The 23190-nt window shown below is 36.5% G+C and overlaps 1 protein-coding gene across 2 annotated transcripts in view; it reads right to left on the bottom strand.

Moving 5' to 3' along the window:
• Window positions 1-473: 473 nt before the first annotated feature.
• LOC120528087 (CD209 antigen-like protein C) overlaps window positions 474-23190 on the bottom strand; it is a 37832-nt gene continuing 15115 nt past the window's right edge. Inside the window, exons 2-6 of one of the 2 annotated variants that reach the window (XM_039752104.1) lie at window positions 19903-20013; window positions 9032-9277; window positions 8794-8945; window positions 7660-7781; window positions 474-1243 (exon numbers count right to left, since the gene is read on the bottom strand). In XM_039752104.1, the coding sequence (XP_039608038.1) occupies window positions 1105-1243; window positions 7660-7781; window positions 8794-8945; window positions 9032-9277; window positions 19903-20013 (770 nt within the window). In that variant the 3' untranslated portion in view covers window positions 474-1104. The remainder of the gene's footprint in view (window positions 1244-7659; window positions 7782-8793; window positions 8946-9031; window positions 9278-19902; window positions 20014-23190) is intronic. The other variant, XM_039752105.1, reaches the window with a different exon arrangement.

The following is a 23190-nucleotide window of genomic DNA, read 5'->3' as shown; positions in this document are numbered from 1 at the left end:
TATTTAATACTGCCTCATCTTATTTGTATTTTTTTATAAACTTTTCTTTCTTCATCTTGTAAAGCACTTTGATCTACACCATTTGTATGAAAATGTACTATATAAATAAATTTTGTTGCTGTTGTTATTATATTCACAGTAATCAACAGCACAGTTGAAATTAAAATTTTAAAATACAAACATTTAGCAGCTGAGATGAAAGTAAAAGCGCAACAATCAGTAATTTCAAGAACAATGTAAAAAAAAAAAATCATTGCTTAAAAAAACCAACATTGCCCCATCTGTAAAAAATGTGATAAAAGTAAAATGAATTATGTGATGGGAGGGGTTGTTTTCAGCAGGAAGTGGGTAACTTTAACATTAACCGAGTAAGCGTCAGACAGTAAAACATATTTCAGTTCATTAAAACACTTAAAAAGGGTGTGAATTTCTAAATCGTTTAAATTGAATTGAATGGAAAGAGTTGCCTGACCTCAGTGCTATAACAGATTTATTGTAACTTGTTTTTGTTTATTTGCTGACTAATGTTCAAGTTCAATCACAGCAAATCTTTTGAAAAATCAGGACAAGAACAGTCCATTGTGCCCAACAAAGCTTGCTAGTCCTATCCTTAGTACAACACCTCCAAATGCTAGGGCAAAATTCACAGTTCATTTTTGTCTCTTTAAAATTTCTGATATCTTAACAATTTTGCTAATAAAAACATAGTATTGCCATTTAAATGTAAAGAACATGCAAATGTATGTCAGTTTTTGGACTACTTTGATATTCTTCCAAGGCTGTTTATATGGTTTTAATTTCCTTTGACATCTGCAATTTTAACAACAAGTAGATTTGTATCATAGTACAAGACATGCTTTGCTTAATTAAAAAAGGAAAAAAATTAAAAACAGAAAGATTTTCCAAAAAATTAGGGTATCGTTATGTTCTTTCAGGTGAAAATTAGCATTCATAGAACATTAAAGTATGGCCAATGCAAGTCATTATTGAGCACAATGTGGTGTTTCTTCTTCCAATTCTATGACAAGGCGACAGCGGCAGTGAGTTGCTACTGAAGTGATTCTCATAATGCTCGATGACATGTCTGCATTTCCACCTTCTGCTTTAGATGTTAACCATCGTTGCATCGATCTCACAGATCATTTTTGTTGGAATTTCACAGGGGAAGTCGTGCCACTTTTCTTCTGATGCAATCTGCACACAGTGTTCATTTTTACTATTAGGTTGGCTACTGTGCCAGAAGCTGCAAGAAAAAAGGAAACATAAGTTTCCACTTTTTACAAAATCAATAATGAATGTGAATTAACCTTTAACATTTTTCACTTTTGCAAAATATGTTAAATATTCATTGTGTTGTACAATGCATTAAACTAAGGCTAAGCTAAAAGAATTTGACAGAGGAGACAAACTAATAACAATAATAATAATAAACAATACAGCAGCAGTTAGCACTGTCACTTTACAGTGGATAACTGGTTTTTCTTGAGGCATTGGAGCCGTCCATGGTACTGAAGACTTTCTCCCAGTGTTGAAAAACGTGACATTACCTTGATTGGTAAGATTACAAAATAAATTTTCCTAAAGATGTAAATTTCAGAATTGTTTTCATAGTTTGATAAATGTGAATGGGTTATCATTCTTTTTTAATTTGAGTTGTTTATTTTTGTCATGATTGCCAACCATCTTTCACAGGAAATGAGTAAAAGCTTTAAATCTCACTTGAAGTTCTTAAAGACGTAAATTATAACTTTAATAAAACTATATACATAGTTAAGAGAAGCAATACGAATTATTAGATATTTATTTAATGCAACGGTGTCCTGTAAACTGGCACAAAAATCAACCAAGAAGTAAAGGAAACATAAATGATTTAACGGCAGATAATCAACAAACCTAAATACAATACAGTTTATTTTTTTTAATAGCCCAAAATCACACAAGGAGTGCCACAATGGGCTTTAACAGGCCCTGCCTCTTGACAGCCCACAAGCCTAGACTCTCTAAGAAGACAATGAAAAACTCCCAAAAAACCCCAGTAGGGAAAAAATGGAGCAAAAGCAAACAAATAATGAAAAACTGAGACAGTTACCTGAAATAATGTGAACTATATACTTTTATAATTGTAAAGTCAATGCTAGAATTCTAAATGTTAATCTCTTGAATTTTAAAATTGTCAGACACATTTCAGCATCCTTAAGTCAAATTCTAAGCTTAACCTGAACTCAAAAACTTAAAGCAGCCAGCAGCCAGAACACAAGAATGGAAAACTTGAAAGGATGAAGGGTAAGATGCAGTCCAGAGCTTGCATCGTTCTTCTTCTTCCTCTTCTCCTTCTGATTTATTTGGGAATGCTCAATAAATCATTATTGCAGGATGGAAGTTTTAAATCCCTTATTATTTTAATTTCTATGTATATATCTGTGTATCCATCCGGTCGCTAGGTTTAGGAAGATAAATGTAAAAAAATAGGAAAAATGTGTACAAGGGTAAAAATAAATAAAATATTATAATAAAAATAATAAATTAAGATCTAAAGGTAGGAAAAGTGGTTGCACCTGTCTATTCTGTTATAAGCCAGTTCCTCAGAAGCCTGGTAGTGACGTTATTGAACAAGCTCACGCCATGTGAATAAGGTTTATGGCTCTAATGTTAATGGCTGATAATTTCTCATGATGGGCAATAAATGAGTGAAAATAATGATAAATCAATGCAGGTGTTGGGAACATGACTAGGCTAGAACTACTAAACCAGGCCATTGAGGAAGCAACCACAGCCAAATTTTCCCAGCAAAGTGTTTTAACTACAAGAGTGGTCATGTCGATGGCACCGTCAATAAGTGACAAAAACTGGCAGTTCTATCTGAAAAGGAAAAGGGATTGGGTGTGTATGATTATACCTTGAGGTCTGTGTTGCTTACTTAGATTTCAACAAGAATTTTAAAGCTTAAGTTCAATACTTTACAAGTTGAAATTATTTTGTCACAATCATAGTATATAAATTAATCTGTCACATGAAATAGTGTTCTAAAGTGAAGTTTATTTTATAAATATTAAAAAAACAACTAGCCTGCTGTTGCATATTATAATAGAGCTTATGGGTATTGGGGTCCCATTGAGAAAAAAGCTTATTTTCTCTTAGCATTTTTAAAAATCTGATGTGAACATGGGGCTTGCGAGAGTCTGACCTTTTCAAGTAGATCCAGTAGGCCCTTTCAATCATCACAGTGGTACTACTTAAAGCTGAAAAGCAATTTAGATAGGTTTCAGAGAAAATTTAAGTGTGTAGCCTTTCTGCCACTTTTCAGGAGGTCTACATTCTTAAGTTTTTTTTTTTTAACCACAATCATCTTGGTCTGTCAGCTTTAATTTACTTTCACATTTACACTTATTTTCTTAGCAGACGTTTTAATCAAAGTGAATTGCAAAAAAAGATCAACATAGTCTCTCTATACAATGATCCAACTACCTCATCATGTTGGGAAACAGAGAATGGCAATTTCCAATCTCACTTCAGTACAACACAGTGACATACTAGCATTCAACGAGTTTGTTCCATGAAGATTTGTTCATCGTTATCTCCCAGCATTACACTCTGGATGCTCCAACATTCCTTCCAGGCCTTAGCAGTTTCTTTACTAAGTTAAAGGCTTCAGAGTAAGAACTACAAGTAGAATGGACCTTCTGTACTGCAAACAAGTAAGTGTAATCTTGTTTTGGCAGTTAGGGGTACAATACTGGGTGGAGGTGATAGGAGAACAAAACTAACTGCCATCACCGAAAAGGTATCATATGACCACCATAAAAAACAATATTTCATGCTTTACCAATTAAACCTCAAACTATTACACCTGGAGAAAACCTCTTTGGATCCATTCTGATTACACTTCAAGGTAACACTGTCTAAATTGCAGTGGCATCATTTTCACATGAGTGCAATTGCTTTATCATGCTTATCACTGTTAGGAAATCCTTCCCAGCCAAAAGTGTTTCAGCAATTAGATATTCTATAAGATGGATCTTTTTTTTTTTTTTTTTTAGAAAATGTACTATTTGTTTCCAAATGTAGGTTTTATATTTAAAAAAAAAGTAACTTGACTAAAAAAACACCATTTGAGAGCACTGGTTGGTGAATGTACAGGTGCAGCTGGACGACAGACAACTAGGCAAAATACAATTTGGCGAAAAGACAACTTGACAAAAGACAACTTGGTGAAAAGACAGCTCAGTTAGGTAATAGTTAGGTTCAAAGAGATTTTTGAATGATATTTAAATGACAATATAATTTAAAATGTTGAAAATAAATGTATATAATTGACGAACAAACTTTATTCTGCAGATGGAACAAACTCTATCTTACAATATCTTCTGTAACCAAAATTGCTAATACTTTATGATAACGATATCTAGAATACAAAATTTACATATTTGAGGAACAAAGTTTATTATGCAGATGGTACAAAATTATACCCCAAACTTTTTGGGTAAAGTAAAAGCTGACCATTATCCTTAAATTCTTGATAGCATGCAACAACATTTATTATCCGTTCATTTCTAACCACTGTCTTCTTGCATGTGCTCTGTCGAATGTTTTGCTGGCCACTGTCAATACTACGTAGAATTACCAGCGCTTACGAGAAAATTCGTAAATCCGGCACCCCTTAAATCTATTCACACCTCTCCATCAGCGTCTTTTGTCCTGTAAATGTACCGATTAAGACAAGCAGCGAGCAGCCGTTTATTCCATCCCCCACCATTGCGGAGCGTTCACTAAGTTCTCCCAGCTCATGCCTTGTTTGATTATCTGGGAGTGAGTGAACTGCTGGAGTTTTAGAGTGGAAATAATAGATCATTATTTGGAACACATGCATTTCATGTGTGTTCCGTTTCTACAGTAATCTGTGTAAACACATTGTTAAAATAGAAACCTTTTCATATTTTAGTAATCAATGTTACAAAATGTAGGCATAAACTATAGAATGTGTGAAGCTTGAAGTCCAAAGATCAAATAAACACTTTCACAAAAGGTTCAAGGACGATACAACAGCTTCCGTGGTGTAGCAGTAAGATTTGCTGACTTGTAATCAAGGGGCCACTAGTTTGATCCACTTCGCCTCCTATATTTGTCATTTTAAGTAGTGAACTGCTCTTATTGTTAATATAAAACAGTACACACTTACATATGGTTTGCGTCTGTAACAGACCCTGTACATTTATAGTACTGCACTTGTAAAAGTTATCTTTTTTATTCTCACTCATGATCACGATAAATACTACCGCCCTAGGGATCTAAATTTTTATTTGAAACTGGGAATCACTGTAGATGTGAGTGGTGTTTTGAGGCAATGGAACTGGACATTCTCTGATCTGGAGGGATAAAAGCACACACAAATGCTGGTGAATCTGCGTTCTTCGTATCTCACCGTCACTTTATTTTTTTTTTATTCAGTTTTATTGAGTGTTCCTACTCACGCGGAATTAGTATGATCCTATGCACCTTATGGTGTATGATGTCCAAAAAAAAACACGTACGTATATATATTATATTGTGTAGAAATCATTTTATGACCTGAAAAGTACCAATTAGAAAACATCATCGCACTAATGCAATATTATTTGAAAACAAAGAGCGTCAGATCAGGTGTGAATTTACGCTGGGTACGGTGGAGAAAGTGCTTGTCTTCTGCCTCGGGGCGTCCACATATATATTTTATCTAGGTATTCTGCAACGTTATTAAGTCGTACAAAAGCTTTGTTGTTTTCTTCATTCAACAAATCCAACAAAAGCTAGTCCAATGGCGCTCAATACCCATTGCTTTATTTCGCTACCATCTTCATTGTATAGTCTTTGAAGTCCAACCTCCTGAATTTTATTATAATGACCGTCCAAAAGTAAACAAACACAGATTTATCTGGATGTGTGGAAACAGATTCTGACAGGTGTTTATCATGGCTTTTTCAAAATTCATCATAATTTATGATGGGGATTTTTCCCAGTTTAAAATTTGCAATACTCTTGCAGTTTCTTTGAGTCTTTGTAAAATGGTAAAGTAATCCTCTCCTCATTTATTTTGCATAAGGGCATATACAAAAGGTAACACAGTGCCCGCCAAACGTCCATTCACAGTTAAAAGCTGGTAAAACATGTTTGGCACTACTTGAAAAATCCCATCAACATACCACATTTGGAGGAAAATAGTGGATATTTTCTTCAGTAGCAAATATAATTATTCTGCTTCGGGTAGCTCCTTCACAGATATCAATTCTTATGTTGTCATGTAAAAGAAATGGCTGGCCAGATACTGTGTTTACATAAGGTGGAACTATCTTTAGATCTTTACTGTTCTTTGGATTACTTGGCTGCATTGATGCCCTGCTCCTGTTTATAAGTTGGTGAAGGGACTGACGTTCGGGTAAAACTGCTGTTGCGGCACCAGATATACCCTCAAGCTCCTCACAAATGATTGTAGCTGGATGTGTTGTCGGCTGTCCCACAGCTTTGCGTTTCAAGGCCGATTTCACATTATACACTGAAACTTCTTCACATCGTGGTGCGTGTGCATGTTCCTTAGAAACCCGCACCTCAAATTCATCTTCATTACCTACATACACTGCTCTGCTGTTACATGCTTTCCTTAGTTCTCATTTCCAATAGGTGATATTCCCTCTTGTCTTCTCCTTTGTGTATATACAGTAAATCCTTCATGGACAAGTTTGTCTTTGCTTCTTTGTGAGGTTACGAATTCTGACATGGCTACTTAATACCTACAGTAAAAAGTTGTTATTAATTATTAATTAATTTGTTTATAAAGTAACACTAGCTGTACTGGCCAAAATACGTAAGAAAATTGATGATTACCTTTCTATAATATTCAAATACAGCAGAGGACATCACAGATTCGGCTGGTATGAAGTATCAGAATGGATAGTCGAGAGTAAAGATACTCCTTAAGCCACACACTCAGGTCACCACAAGGCTCCAACAGTAGCCGATTCCACGAAATTAGTAGTGTGCCAGAAAATCCACAGAATGACCTGCTTTATGAGAATCCCAATACGTTGAGAGTAAAGATATTCCTTAAGCCGTACTCGCAGGTCACCTTTTGTATTCTAAATATCGTTCTCATATGATTATATTCAATACAATTTATATAAATCAATTTTGGTTACAGAAGATAAAGTAAGTCTGTTCCATCTGCAGAATAATGTTTGTTCATCAATTATATAAATTTATTTTCAATATTTTAAATCACGTCATTTAAATATCTTTAAAACATCTCTTTGAACCTAACTGGTGAAGGATGTGGCCGAGTTTTTTCGCCGGGTTATCTTTTCACCGAGTTGACTGTCACCCAGTTGCCACTGAACAAGTGGTGAAATGCAGGGACTAAGTAACACTAAAGGAGATGTGAAAAATGAAGTAATCAACCAAAAGTTTCTATTTCAAAGTAAATAATATTGCCTTCCTTCCCAAAAAAATTAGATACCCAGTAGTTATTTGTGTGTTATTTAATAAAATAGAGTGGGTGACAGTTTCTTTTCCTTTTTGAGTATTATGAAAATATTAACAATGGTTTGATCTTTTGGTCCAGCCTAATTTTATTTACTACTGTTTTATTTACTGCTCCAGGACAATTTCATAGTTTGAAAGGAGTCATCCTACCTTTGTTTTGGGTCTAAAGGTCTGTTATCCAACCAGATGTATTGTCCTTGGTTTGCCAGATCAGTCAGGCCAATCCAATAGTTTGTTTCTCCTATGATGTTAATTTTATTTTCTAAAAATACCTGATGAGGTAAAATAAAGTCAGCAAAGCAACCATAAGGGTAAACTGTGCATGTCTATCATAACATAGCCAAGAATTTTTCCTATTGTCTGTTGTTTTATTATTATTATAGTGATATATACTGTAGCACTTGTGAATACTAGAGGGCACTGTTGCTCCTCAAACCCAACAGATAGACACTGAGGACACCAAAGCACCAATAACACATTTTATTCCTTTTCTTTTTCTTCCATAGTGCTCTCCACCACCACTACAAGTAATAAACAAATACACAGCACATATACTATTCTTTTTCCTTTCTTTTTCTTTCTCCTACACACCTCCCAACAAGCATTGTCCATCTTCCATCTGACTCTTTCGAGCTGACTGGGTTCAAGGTGGTCCTTTTTATATTGGCCAACCCGGAAGTGCTTCTGCTCACATGGCCTGCCAGTAATTCTGGATTAGGGGAAAACCTTGTATCCATTGGTCCTTCCACAGCACCCCCTGGGAGCACCCATGGCACCCCACAGAGCTGAGATACTCAACTCCAAGTCTTAGGATGCCCTATGGCAATCCAGGGCACCGCTACACTCCAGGGAAGCTGTCATCTATCGTCTTGGGGGAGGCAGTACCCTTCCATGGCCGGGTTGAGTTACTGGCCTTCTCTTACATACTTTAATGATTATTTAACTAGGTGAGTGGGTGACAAAGGTTAAGCAACCCGCCCAGTACCAAAACTTTGAATCAAAAATTGTAAACAAAAACTAGATCTTTGGCATCCCACTTGACATCAAGTATGTACTAAAACATTTATTCACTTCAGTTTTCACAGTTAAGTTTCCTTCTTTTAGACTTTTTTAATGTAAGCAGGAAACGTACCTGTTGTCCTCTTTAAAACCTTTTAAACCTTAGGTACATCTGTTTAAACATTTTTTCCCAAAACATGATCTCAAAAGTTTCTGAAAGTAGCTCAAATTATTTCATTTTTCACAAGTTAGCTTCTACCAACTAACTAAGGCATAGGCATGTACCTGTTCCATTGCATTTTCTATAATCACCAGATGCCCACCCAATGTTCTGCAATGATCGCGGCTCGACTGCCATGTCTGTTTATTGGTGGAGAAGTAGTAGCATTTTGAATTTAGCTGTACCCAGCCCTTTTTGCATACATGGCAGCTGCTTTCTGAAGAACAAAAGAAGAAAGAGGAAGTGAAAAAGATGGAGTAGAGGAGATCTTAGAGCCCACAATTTACTGACCATTTTACTTACCCAGAGATGACTTCCTCACAAGGCATTCTTTATTCAGTTCTGTTAAATTTACTGACATTTCAGTTTGTTCTTTATGTAGAATTTTGTATTTTGACTGCAGGGTGGCATGACTTTCATTTAGAATTTGAAATTTTGACTGCAAGGTGGAATGACTTTCCAAAAGGTCACTGAAGTTACTGCTCAAGTTGTAATACTCACTCTTTAGCGCTTCAAGCTTTTGCTCCTTGTCATTAAGGACTATAAAATCTAAGGGAACATGTCAAATTATATCAATTAGTAATCTAAGTACTGTGTTACTTTAGCTTTAGTGTGATGAAAGAACTTTTGACCATGACACAACATACTTTTATAGTTAGTGCAACATAATGACTAAGAAGTTTGAATACATACAATGAGAAAGTCACTTCAGCTTCCATCTCTGAGAGGCTATGTGATGTCATATAACTTGCCAATACTAAATTGAACAATATATTATATGCTTAGATTAAATATGCTGAAATCAAACAAATCAAACCAGTGCTGAGCCTTTTCAGTTTAATCAAAGAGAAATTAATAAGAGACATGATTGATGTGTTTAAAATAATGAATGGAATTAGTACAGTGAATCGAGAATCAACAAATCTGCCTAATGGCACCTGTAAAATCAGGGAGAAGGCTGCACAGCACCCACCTTCTGACTGCACGTCTAAACAAATAACTAAACAAACTTCACAGATATGTTACTTTTTAAACATTTTATTATTTTTATTAAAATCAAATAACATTCCATACAAGCTAGGTTTGAAACAAATTAAACCCCACTCATGAAAAAGAGAGATAGGCCAACAGAATAAAATTTTAATAATGGAAAAAAAGGGGAGAGAATCGGCTTCCTCAATGCTTTAAATGTTTATTCTAAAATTTAATTGATCAGATCCTGCCAGGTTTTGAAAAAGTTTTGTACAGATCCTCTAAGTGAAAATTAGATTTTTTTCAAATTTAGATCATTTATAACATCAGTTACCCACTGACTAAAAAGAGCAAGATAAGCCTACGTGCCAATAGTGAAGTAAAGACAATTACAGTTTGTTTGTCCTTCTCTACTTTAAGCCCATCTGGAAGTAAACCAAACACACCTGTTAGTGGATTAGGAGGGATTGTGACACAAAGGCTGTCTGAAAGGCATCCAAAATGATGTTAATTTGGTGCACACCCAAAACATCTGGCCCAATGAAGCTGAAACTTGATTGCAATGTTTGCAGGTTGGATCTTATCCTGGAAACATTTTGGACAATTGTATCCAAGACAGATGTGCTCGATATGGAGCTCGAGTGAATTCTGTGCATTGCTACTTTCCATTTCTTCTCTGAGATGTTGAGTAAGAGATCCTTTTCCCACTGCACTCTGGGATCTTTGAAAGGGAGGGACTTTAAAATGTTGTTGTATATTATGGAAATGCTATCTGAGTCCTAAAGACTGATGAATACTTCTTCCGGAATGGAGGTAGTTAGGAAGTGAGGGAATTTTGGTAGGTTTTGTTTGACAAAGTTTCTAGTTTGAAGGTAGTGAAAGAAATGTGTTGCTGGAAAGTTAAATTTAGAGTGTAATTGTTTGTAGGATTTGAAGACGTTGTCTATGTACAGATCTCTAAGTGATTTAATCCCAAATATTTTCTAAACATTAAAAACTGCGTACGTTTGAGAGGGTAGATAAAGGTAGTTATTGTGCAGAGGTGCCACAGATAAAAGCTTCTCTATCTTAAAATACTTCCTACATTGGTTCCATATTCTAAGTGAATGAAGCACTATTGGGTTATTAGTATATTGGCAATGACTTACACTTATTTGGGGTACAAAGCAAGGAGTATAAAGAAGTACTACAGGATTTTATTTCTGTTGTGGACCAAGCCTGTGTTCATCTATTTGTTTCAATGTCCAGGTTTTTAATGCATGTGTATTCACCACACAGTAATAAAATTGAAAGTTAGGTAAAGCCATGCCACCTTCTTCCTTACGTCTTTGTAGGGTTGCCCATTGGACACGTGGATGTTTTGAATTCCAAATAAATGGGGTTATGGATGAATCTAATTTCTTAAAAAAATATTTATTGATGTATATTGGAATGTCTTCAAATAGAAAGAAGTTTAGGAAGGATATTCATCTTGACAATGTTAATTCTTCCAGGTGAAGGGTTGACCATTTATGCAAGTTTCATTTCATTTATTCCATGCAGACAGCAAAATTTTGTTGATAAAGAGTTTTATTTTTATTTGTGATGTTTACCCCTAGGTATTTAAACTGATCTGCAATGATATAAGGGAAAGTGTCCAATCGAATATCATGTGCTTGAGAATTCACTGGAAAGAGCACAGAGTCCGGAAATCTTTTGAAATTCTGTAAGTGCTATTAGGACAATATTTTGTGGATCAGATATATACAGTACCATATGTTTCCTGTAGGGGGCAATAGCTCCCTACCTGGAATAAATTATTTTTATTTGCAGCATTTTAAGTAACCCGAAGCTATATAGATATAATATTAACAGACAATACCTCTCCCATAATGATATGGCGGTAAGAAATCACATAAGAGTAAATAACTTAGCTTTCTTTAATGATGATTTACGTGGCATTACATATGAAGAAAGCCGTAGCAAGACAATTACCAAGGTGGGATCTTGATGTATACAGTCTGACATTTTTCATCGCTGCGATGGAAGGATTTTCAGGACGGATGACATTATCACCCATCCGTCCGTCGGCTTCAAGGCTTTTGGCTGCTATCCAAGTCTTTTATACTGTTTTCTCCACATGTAGGCCCTTACTTAAGTTACAAGCAAGGCAAGGAGAGTATTCAATTTCACCTCTAACAAACAGAAATAGTACAATACCCATTTTCACAGTTGTACCTTCTCTCTTAAAATGCTTACCTAGCAGTTCTAAATGCTGAGAGCCCCGCTGTATGCTAACTTTGGCCTGTACATTTGAGTGGATTTTTGTACCGAGCACAGTGACATTAAACTTATATTCTGACTACACCATATCACCTGAATATTGAGAAATTTCATGTTCAATTCCTTCTCTGATAATCCCCTTTATGTCATAAGCATTTCAACAGTGAGCTGCCAGCGGCTCAACGCCGATTGCAGAAATTCTTCCCTAGTACCACGTTCTAGTTTGAAGTAGTCTGAGTTAATATTTTTAATACAAACAAGCTTCTAGAGTGGTATACAGTACTTTGATCCATGCACAAATATTCGGGCCAAACCCAAATTTCGCCAATATGCTGAAAAGGTAGTTCCATTTAACCTTAGCAAATGATTTTTCTGCATCCAGCGATAATATTACCTCTGGGGTGTTTGACTTTGTGGGTGAGTATATCACATTAAATAGGTTTCGAAGATTAAAAGCTAAGTTACTAACTTTAATAAATCCAGTTTTGTCTTGTGATATTACTGAAGGAAGCCCTTTCTCAGTCCTTCTAGCTAGGACTTTGGAGAGTGTCTTTACATCATTATTCAAAAGTGAGATTGGCCTGTATGATGCACATTGTAATAAGTCCTTATTTTGCTTAGGATAGACAGTAATTATAGCTCAACAAAAAGTTTGAGATAGAATTTTATTGTCTCTAGCTTCTGTAAATGTTGCTAATAAAAGGGGAGCTAGCTTAATTGAGAATGTTTTATAAAATTAGACAGGGTAGCCATCAGTGCCCGATGCTTTCCCACTCTGAAGTGAGTTTACAGCATCTAGTAATTCTGATAGTGCCAGAGATTTATTCAATTCCTCAGCACTGAGAGTATCTAGTTGTGGTATCTGGAATGCATCCAGAAATACATTAGGTTGTGTCTTGTCTTCTTTAAACTCAGAAGACTATAAGGACTTATAGCAATCTCTAAATGTGTGCAATACATTTTTATGATCAATGATATCGTCTCCATCTATGTTGGTAATTGCTGGGATGCATTTCTTGAGCTAAAATCTTATTAGCTTTTTCTCCGAATTAATAGCAATGGTGTCTTGATTTAAAAATGAGTTGTTCTGTTTCTTTAGCTGTCAAGAGGTTGAGTTGTGAATGCAGATCCTTTCTTTTCCTATGAAGTGCTTCATTTGGACACCTGGCATGTTCTTGATTTATTCTGGTAATTTCACTGATTAGCTCTGATACCTTCTTGGTTTCCAATTTATTTTTGTGGGAAAGATATGAGATAATCTGTTCTGTTAAGAAAGCCTTCAGAGTTCCTCAGAGTATTCCTGTAGAAACCTCTGATGATGTATTTGTCTCTAAAAAGTAATTGATTTGTTTGGATATAAATTCTGTACAGTTCTCGTCTGCTAATAAATGTGGGTTAAGATGCCATCTGCGAGATGAGTATGTGGGACATAGTGATTTTAGCTACATGATCAAAGGAGCGTGGTCAGAGATAACAATAGAGTTGTATTTAATTGTTGGCAAGAAATGATTATGTATAACAAAATAATCAAATCTTGAGTAGCAGTGATGAGTAGAAGGAATATGCTCTTGAGTCTGGGTTTTGAAATATCCAGGGGTGATCAATTACAAACTGTGTAGTTGTTTTTGCAGTGTTAGACGTTGTTGTGATGTGGGATTTTGCAAATAACTTGATAAATGTTTTGTATGCCTTTATTTGTAATTTAGGCAAACCAATGTAATTTAGAGGTATTCATGTTTGCCTTCCCCCCACCCCCCTTTTTGTAACTGTCTCTTTGTAATTTTATGACAGGATTTGGGGGGGATGTTTTCCCCCCACACAAAGCCAGGTTAGCTTAACATATGGTCTTGGGGGGTTGAGGTGTTAAAATGTACTATTTCTCCCATTGGTCTGAGATATTGCTGTTTGGAATTGGCTTGTCTCAGAGGCCTTTAAGTACCATGATATCCTATTGGTTCTAGGAATTGGAGAGAACATCTATAAATGTACTTGCTCAACCACATTCTCTCTCTCTGACCCACATATGATGAAGAAGCATCTCTCTCTCTAACCAACATATGATGAAGAAGCATCTCTCTTGCTAACCTGTGTGATGATGAAGACAACACAATGAAGAGCACAGCTCAGCAGCCATATTGAACAGACATATGGCTGTAAGCTGAGCACCAACGATGCCTTAACTAGAGACATTTTAAGTAACTGCAAGTCTGTGTGCCACCTGAATTACACACCACCATTTTATCAGGTTGTATGGTTGCCAATATTCAAATGTACTTTGCATTTTGTTATTATTTATGAATATTATCAGTAATACATTATTTTATGTGTAATTTAACTTCTGCTTGTCTTTTTACTACATCTAATTGCCTGAGGTTATAGATATAGAAGGGAAGGTGGGGATAAGTTATATACAGTGGTAAGTCTGTGAGATTAGGCATTCTAAGGCTACATATTAATAATACAATAGGGGAAAGTAGAGCAATATGTATTACTCTACCAAGATAAAACAGACGTCATCGCACCTGTGGCAGGAGATCTGTCTAGGTCTGGATTTAAAACATAATTTAAGTCCCCAGCCACTATAATATTATGAGTGTTCACATTGGGAATGGATGCAAATACATTTTGGATGAAGTCCCTATCATCTACTTTGGGTGCGTAGATATTTATCAGAATCTCTTTACAGTTAAATAAATTACCCATGACAACCACATATCTCCCTTGTGCATCAGATACTACATCTGTTATTAGAAATGTTATTGTTTTATGTACAAGAATTCCCACACCTCTAGTTTTCTTTGTAAAGCTGGACTGGAATAATTGGCCAGTCCAGTCTCTTTGCAGCCGAAACTGATCCTTGCTTAATAAGTGGGTCTCCTGTAAAAATATTATTTTAGTGTTTAGACCCATTAGGTGAGAGAATACTTTCTGTTTAGTTCATGATTCAGTCCTTTAACATTCCAGCTCACAAAGTTAACTTTTTGATTATGTAAATATTGCTTCTGAACATTTTCTATCATTTTGTAGTCTGACAGCTTTGACCTTAATTTCTAATTTACCCATGAGTTGTTTCCATGAAACTTAATGTTATGTCGACACTTATAATTATAAGGATTAAAAGGATAGATTAGAAATAGATTGCTCTCTTTCTCTCCCCCATAGTCCCACCACCCTCCATTTTGCCTCCCCATGTGAGGCTAGACCACACTTCACAAAGTCCCAGTCCTCTGACATACCTAGAGACAGAGCACGTCCAAAGCAAAACAAACCCCCCAGCATTGAAGTATAAGGATCAAAATAGAGGTTTCCTTTGACAATAAACTCCAAATACTATAAGCATAACCATAAAATATAATCTTAAACAGTCTTGAGAAAGTAAACCCAGGGAATGATGTTAAACAGTAGCCCTGAATAAGTATAGTAAGCCCTAATGCAATAAACCAGGGGTATAATGTTAAACATCCTCCTTAAAAGGAAAAAAAAAATGTATACATACATACATATATGCATATGATTGTAATTAAAACATAGAACATAAATGAAAAGTGGCCGAGAAGTAAATGGGATGTATAATTATGGTACCATTAGAATTGCAGGTGGATTAAACAGCCAGTAAGATCTTCTTTGCAATGCCAGGAAAGAATGCAACCCACGATTGTGTTTCAAAAAAGTGTTGGGATCATTTTTTTTAGCTCTTTTTCTGCTTCCTCTGTGGAAGTAAAAAAGTAGAGATTACCTTGAATGTCCACATTCAGTTTGGCAGGATACAAGAGGCTGTATCTGATCTCTGCTTTCCATTTAATGTAGTAGAATGTGGCATGTTTAGCAGCTGCTGAGGGTGAGAAATCCGTGAAAATACGAATATAGTTATTTTCAAATATAATCTCATGTTTCTGTTTGAGAAGTAACATTAAATGTAGTTTAAATTGTAATTTTTCAAAAAGCACGATGAGAGTCCAAGGTTTAGAGGAATTTGACCCCCGTGATCCCCATTTGCGGTAAGCTGCTGCTATCTCGGTGTCTGATTTGAAGTATTCTCCAATTATTTTAGATAATAATTCAGCTACAAATTTCACTGGGTTTGGACTTTCACAATTCTCAGGGAAACCTTTGATTCTAATATTATTCCTTCTGCATTTATCTTCCAGTGCAGCTAGTCTGTCTCTGAGTGCTTTGCATTTGGAATTTGTAGCCGTTACTATTCCTTCCACAGTAGATGCTAGTTGTTCAGCTGTTTCAATACGATTTTTGAATGTTTGCTTAATGTCTTCTAACTGAGCGCCAAGTTCTTTAAGTTTATTCTCAAACTTAGGTGCATTTTCTTGTATTTGTTCCTCAAATTTTTCTAGCATACCTTTAAAAGCTGCCTCAACGTGATTATTTAAATGTTTCTCTTGGTCTTTATTATCCTGAAGCAGCTTCTTGTTTGTTTTGTGTATGTCCTTTATTTCATTTTTATATCTTTCTTGAGCTCCTTTATGTCTTCAGCGGTGGCCATGGCTCGGCCGATGATGTGCCAAGCCCAGTTGATGTTGACGGTTTCCAGCTCGTGAGGAGCAGCCAACAACATGGAAGGTAAGGCCATTTTCAGCTTCAATGAATCTTCTGGAATCGACAAGCTATCCTAGCCAGATTCACTTGTACAATTGTTCCCACTTTCGCTCTTGACTGGAGACGATACAGTAGCATCAAGTTACAGGAAATCTGTACTTTTGTTTCTGAAATGCCGTACCTTGAACTTGGACTTGAAGCCTGTCTAGGTTTGGGTGAAGCTTTAGCTGTCTTTTTCATTTTTTTCTGAACTCCTTTCCTGCCTGTCAAGTTAATATATGCTTGCAGATACTGTAATTGAGCTTCCTTGGGTTGAGCAAATACAGGATACCTCGGGAATAACACTGCTTCTAACGGAGTTCCACTTCAAACTTCCACCTTCTGTAACAGACGAGACCAATTCAGCAGCAGAGTTTTAACATGTGGTATATCCATAGATGATTATGGTTATCTAAACGCTATTTACTATTGGTATGCCATATAGTAAAGCAATAAATAAAATGGCAGAAAGATATCCTAGCAGGAAGAAGCACTTCTCAAAAGTGTGGAGCCCAGTAGATGCAGTGGTCTACATATGTGTGTATCTGTCAGTCTCCACTGCTGTAATGTTCATTACAATGTGCAAATTAATACAGCAGTTGAGTCATATAATGCTGTGTTCATCAGTTTCATTATCCACGTTAGATAGATAGATAGATAGACTTCTGATGACCGATTGTTCAGTTTCATTTTTTTCTAAAACCGGTCTTACAGCTTTTCATTTACACACCATTGTGTAGGCTCCACCCCACTTATGAATATCGATGAATATCGATGAATTACCCTAGAGTTGCAAAAGGCAAAGAAAAATTAATGATTTTTGTGCAGCATGATGTTATTTTATCCACTAGATGGCAGCAGAATACCATCCTAAGTGGTACATTTGATCACAATAGTTCATCCCAAAAGACTCTCAGGGTTAATTAGAATCAGAATCAGAATACTATATTAAGCCCAAAGGAAATTACTTATGTTACAACTGTACAGATAGACAAAGGCACTAATAACATGAAGAGCAAGTATTAAAAAATAAGCATATAAAATAGAATAAAAATATCAAAATAAACTACAATAAGTTCTCATTTATTTAAGTTCTCTGACTTCCGGCCTGTTGCTCTGATGTCACATGTGATGAAGACCATGGAGCGGCTGCTGCTTCACCACCTGAGGCCACAGGTCCACCACGCCCTCGACCCTTTGCAGTTCGCATACCAGGAGAAGGTGGGAGTGGAGGATTCCATCATCTATACGCTACATCGATCCTTCTCCCACCTGGACAGACGCAGTGGTGCTGTAAGAATTATGTTTTTGGACTTCTCTAGTGCCTTCAACATCATCCAACCCCTGCTTCTTTGGGACATGCTGACTGAGATGGGAGTAAACTCACACCTGGTGGCATGGATCATGGACTATCTTACAGACAGACCTCAGTATGTATTTTCCCTGGTCCTGTTCAGCCTATATACATCAGACTTCCAGTACGATTCGTTGTCCTGCCATGTGCAAAAGTTCGCTGATGACACTGCTATCATGGGCTGCATCAGGAGTGGGCAAGAGGAGGAGTACAGGAAGCTAATCAAAGACTTTGTTAAATGAACCTGAACACCAGCAAGACCAAGGAACTGGTGGTGGATTTTAGGAGGCCCAGGTGCCTCATGGACCCTGTGATCATCAGAGGAGACTGTGTGCAGAGGGTACAGACCTATAAATACCTGGGAGTGCAGCTGGATGACAAATTGGACTGGTCTGCCAATACTGATGCTCTGTGTAAGAAAGGTCAGAGCTGACTATACTTTCTTAGAAGGTTGGCGTCCTACAACATCTGCAATAAGATGCTGCAGATGTTCTACCAGACGGTTGTGGCGAGTGCCCTCTTCTACGCGGTGGTGTGCTGGGGAGGCAGCATAAAGAAGAAGGACGTCTCACGCCTGGACAAACTTGTTAAGAAGGCAGGCTTTATTGTAGGAATAAAGTTGGACAGTTTAACATCTGTAGAAGAGCGATGGGCACTAAGCAAACTCCTGTCAATCATGAAGAATTAACTGCATCCACTTAACAGTGTCATCTCCAGGCGGAGGAGTAGCTTCAGTGATAGACTTGTGTCACTGTCCTGCTCCACTGACAGACTGAGGAGATCGTTCCTCCCCCACACTATGCGACTCTTCAATTCCACACGGGGGAGTAAATGCTAACATTATTAGTGGGATTATTATTATTATTAGTCTGCTTTTACATGCATTTTTATTACTCTTTAAATTAATATTGTTTTTTGTATCAGTATACTGCTGCTGGATTATGTGAATTTCCCCTTTGGATTAATAAAGTATCTATCATTTGCTATGCTCTGCAGGTACACGGTGAATTAAGTGTAATAGACACTATCCATCTGAGTGTCTTACCAATAAAATAGAAAAAAACAAAATAAACAGAGGGAATAGCTTATTGTGTGGATGAGTGACTGGATGAGAAGTCTTTTAAGTCTGATGGCTGTGGGGAGGAAGCATAGCGCTTTATGCTAATCAGTCTACTGCTAAAAACGCTCCTCTTTCCAACCACAACACTATGAAGTAGGTGATTAGCATTTTCAATAATAGACTGACATCTTATCAACATTCTCAGTTTCCAAGCTGTCTGGTTTCTGTCCTACTACAGTGCCAGCCTTCAGAATCAGTTTGTTTAGCCTCTTACCTTATCTGCTACCTTCATGCTGCATACCCTGCATGCCACAATGAAAAAATGAGCACAGGCAAGCACACACTCATAGAACATCTGCAGCATAGTATTGCAGACCCTGAAAGATCTAGGTCTGCATAGGAAATACAGCCTACTTTGACCCTTCTTATAATGTATGTGGCCAGTGAGTTCTTAGAACAGTTAATTGTTTTTACATAGAATTCCTATCCTGAGTGAAACATGGACTTAACACCAATGAGGTTAATGACCAATTGGATAAGCTGGTGTCTACTAGCCCAATAATATGGATTTGACAAAAACTTTCTCCTTCAGTTTACAAACCAGTTGATTGGCTGGTCTATAACAATGTGTATAAACCAATTGGTTAAACTTGGCATTCATTTGAGAAATGAATTTCATAGGTGTATGTGATATCTTTATTTAGAAAAATTAAATGAATCCTAAAAAATGTAGAATAAGTACATCTTTAAACCATAGCTGCAAAGTATTATCTAGTTGAGAATCAAATGAAAAATTGTTTAGCCTCTAATGTATCTCAGAAGTCAAACTCAGTTGGAACAGCAGAAAACTAACACTGAGACATGGCCAGCACAGTGTACTAGCAACAGTAGGACTCCTGTCTCCATCAAAGCAAATCATTTCTGGAAAGCACTTACAATATGCAGTCAGGATGGTGATGGCAGCTATGAGCAAAACACATAAGAGGAGCAGAAGGACCAACTTGAACAGATGGCATTTGTTGTCTGGACTTGCATGTTGTTCCGGAGCTGTTAGAGGAAGAATTAAAGTTGAGTTTAAACAAAAAGGGAAGTGCACAGAAAAACATCACTGTGGCAATTAGAAAAAGCAGAGGTGGTCACACTCTGCTGTGGTCTCATATGACAATTACATTTTCCTTTATGGTCCTAAATTCTACAAAGAATATCCTGGAGTTAAATACAGTGCTTGCTGCATGTTGTAAGACATCATTAGATTTAAATTACAAAGTAGCACAATCAGTAAACACTACTGGCTTACTCTTTGGCTAACTAACCACAAGTGTTTGAACAGATCCTCTAAGTGAGAATTAGATTTTTTTCCCAATTTCAAATAGTGTAGAACACATATCAGTTACCCACTGACTTATAAAAGGTGGACTGGGATTCTTCCAGTTAAGCAGAGTAACTCTGCATGCTAGTATTGTGGAATAGGCAGTTACAATCAGTTTGTCCTTCTCCACTTTAAGCCCATCTTGTAGTCCACCAAACAGAGCTGTTAATGGATTAGGAGGAATTGTGACGCCAAGGCTGTCTCATAAATATTTAAAGATTTGTGTCCAAAATTATATTTATTTGTTGCATACCCAACTACTTCTATTTTAAATAGAGCAAAAAAATGTACTACCGTGTTTCCCCAAAAATAAGACCAGGTCTTATATTAATTTTTGCTCCAAAAGATGCACTAGGGCTTATTTTTAGGGGATATCTTATATTTATTCATGTACAACAATATGCATTTATCCAAATACAGTCATGTCATCTTCTTCTGGAATATCGTCATAACTCTCCACATTTAAACCCTGAATTCCAGCCTGAATTTCTTCGTACCCCAGCCGCTTTTAGGATCCTGCAGGATCGATATGTATGCTTCGATGTTTGATGAATGGTTTGATGTGGTGAAGCAAAATGGCGACAAAGAAATGCATTTGTGGTACTTTGATATTCAAGCGTTGCATATTCCCCCAAAGTAATGACACAATATATTTTAAAAGTCTCACATACTATCTTCTGTACTATCTATTTTTTTTTTTTTGAACTTCATAATACCATCAGAATGTACAGCGGCATATTTGAGCCAGTGAGACAAAAAAATAAGGACTTAATGAAAATGTCTATTTTGAACGGCTTCAAACTCAAAATGTCCACTTTAACTTCTTAGTTTACTTTATCATTAAAGTAGACTGTCGTAAATGTCATCTTAAAACCGACCCAGTTTTCTTCCTGACCTGACAGCAGTGGCAAGCAGCAATAGATCGCCACACGGAACACATTAAATTTATGATATTCCAGCTCTCTGCACACTTAGAATTTAGATTTATACTTGATATCAATTTCATGATGAAATGCATTAAAATGAAATGCATGTTACATTTTACAGATAAATAATTAACTTTGTTTAAATAATGAAACCTGTTAATAGTTACACATATGGGGGTGGCACTGTGGCAGAGTGGTAGCGCTGCTGTCACACAGGGAGTCATGTCCCTTGTGAACCCTGCCTGGAGTTTGTATGTTTTCCTGGTGAGTTTCCACAGTGTGCTCAATTTTCCATTCAAAGACATGAAGGTTTGAGGATTTGGTGAAGCTACAAATGACGTTCGTGTATTTGTGTGCTTGTGTTCACCTTGCAATGAGTTGATGCCCCATCCAGGGATTTTGTTTCTGTCTTGCGCCAGTGCTGCTGGAATGGGTGCATCCCCGAATTGATGGCTGTAATCATCAAACATCCTTTTCAGTGATATTGTGGCAAGGTGTCCTCAGAATTTAATGGTTGTTTCAGGCACACGCGTCACATCGTGTGAAGTACAGTATAAAGCAGCCTGAAAATCATGCTAGGGCTTATTTTTGGAGTAGGTCTTATTTTCGGGGAAACACGGTAGAATTTGTGATTAGTACATTGCTTTAAATGAAAGCTTAATGTATATTAAATTTAGAAATAATTTGTGCACATTTTTAAGGAGATATCAAACACAGTAAAAAATTAAATATGCTTTGTATTATTTAGGCAGTTTAACATGAAATCTATAAAAATTAATGGATTTCGATCAGAAATCAGCACCCATAAGTCATTTGCAAGGTTTCCCTGAAGTCTCTTTTTCTCTTTCATTCGTCTCTTTAGGCCTGAGATTCTGACGTGATTCTGATCTATTATTTGAGTATTTGTATCAATAAAATCATAAGCCAGTGGTTCCCAAACGTTTTCGATTCTCAGTGCCCTTGCTGAATCCAGGTTTTCTCAAGGCACACACCACCAACAACCGTCAAATTCTAATTTGCAAAATAGCCAATATATATTTTTTTTAATTAAATGGTTAGGTACCAATAAATAAAACACATATTTAAGATCACAAAAAAATTTAATTGAATGCGATTGAGACGCTGTGTCCACGGAGCCACATAAGAAATGGCCGGCACAGAAGGAAAGGGAAAATCGCTTGGGGAATGAGAGCGCGGCATTGGAGTGAAAGAAAGAGGACGAGCCAGCCAGCCAGCATGAATGAGAGATGTCAGCGTGATTCTATTTGCCACCTTGTAACATGCTAGCAATGCATTGCATGGTATGTCTGCTTATAAAAACTACCTTTTTGTTGATTGAACTCTTTTAACTTTCTGGTAAAGTAGTCACGAGATTTACTAACCATGCTGGGATGATTGGTTTCCAAATGACATTTCAACTTACTTGGGAGCATGCACTCTGGTGCCAAAACTTTCATACACAGTACACACAGTGGCCTCTCTTCACCATTGACTTCTGTCAACGTAAAACCAAAGTCCAAATAACTGTCATCATATTTTCGATATTTGTGCTTCTGCACACTCTGGTTGATGTTGCCACTGGTTGACTGTGTGCCCTCTTTATTTTCACTCTCACAACGCTTATTACTGTTTAGTAAAAAAACGATCCCTTTTCAAAAATCCATAAAAAAAGAAATACTTCAAAAACTTCACTTTACTTAATCACAACAATACACAGTTGATACAATCACATAGAACTAATTCAGCACTAAGACCTTGCGAAACCGACAGCTATTTATATAAAAGCGCCATCTAATAAATATTTGTGGAGGCTTTGAAACAGTTATTACTAAGTGTGTTACTGGTTTGCATCAGGTCCGTCAGGTGCTGCATCCTATCACATTGATTTGAAAATGGAAATAAAATTATGAAAATTTTGTAATATTTCAC

Source organism: Polypterus senegalus, chromosome 4, assembly GCF_016835505.1.
Source record: "Polypterus senegalus isolate Bchr_013 chromosome 4, ASM1683550v1, whole genome shotgun sequence".
Taxonomy (NCBI): Eukaryota; Metazoa; Chordata; class Cladistia; order Polypteriformes; family Polypteridae; genus Polypterus; species Polypterus senegalus.
This window is presented reverse-complemented; position numbering and strand designations above follow the sequence as displayed.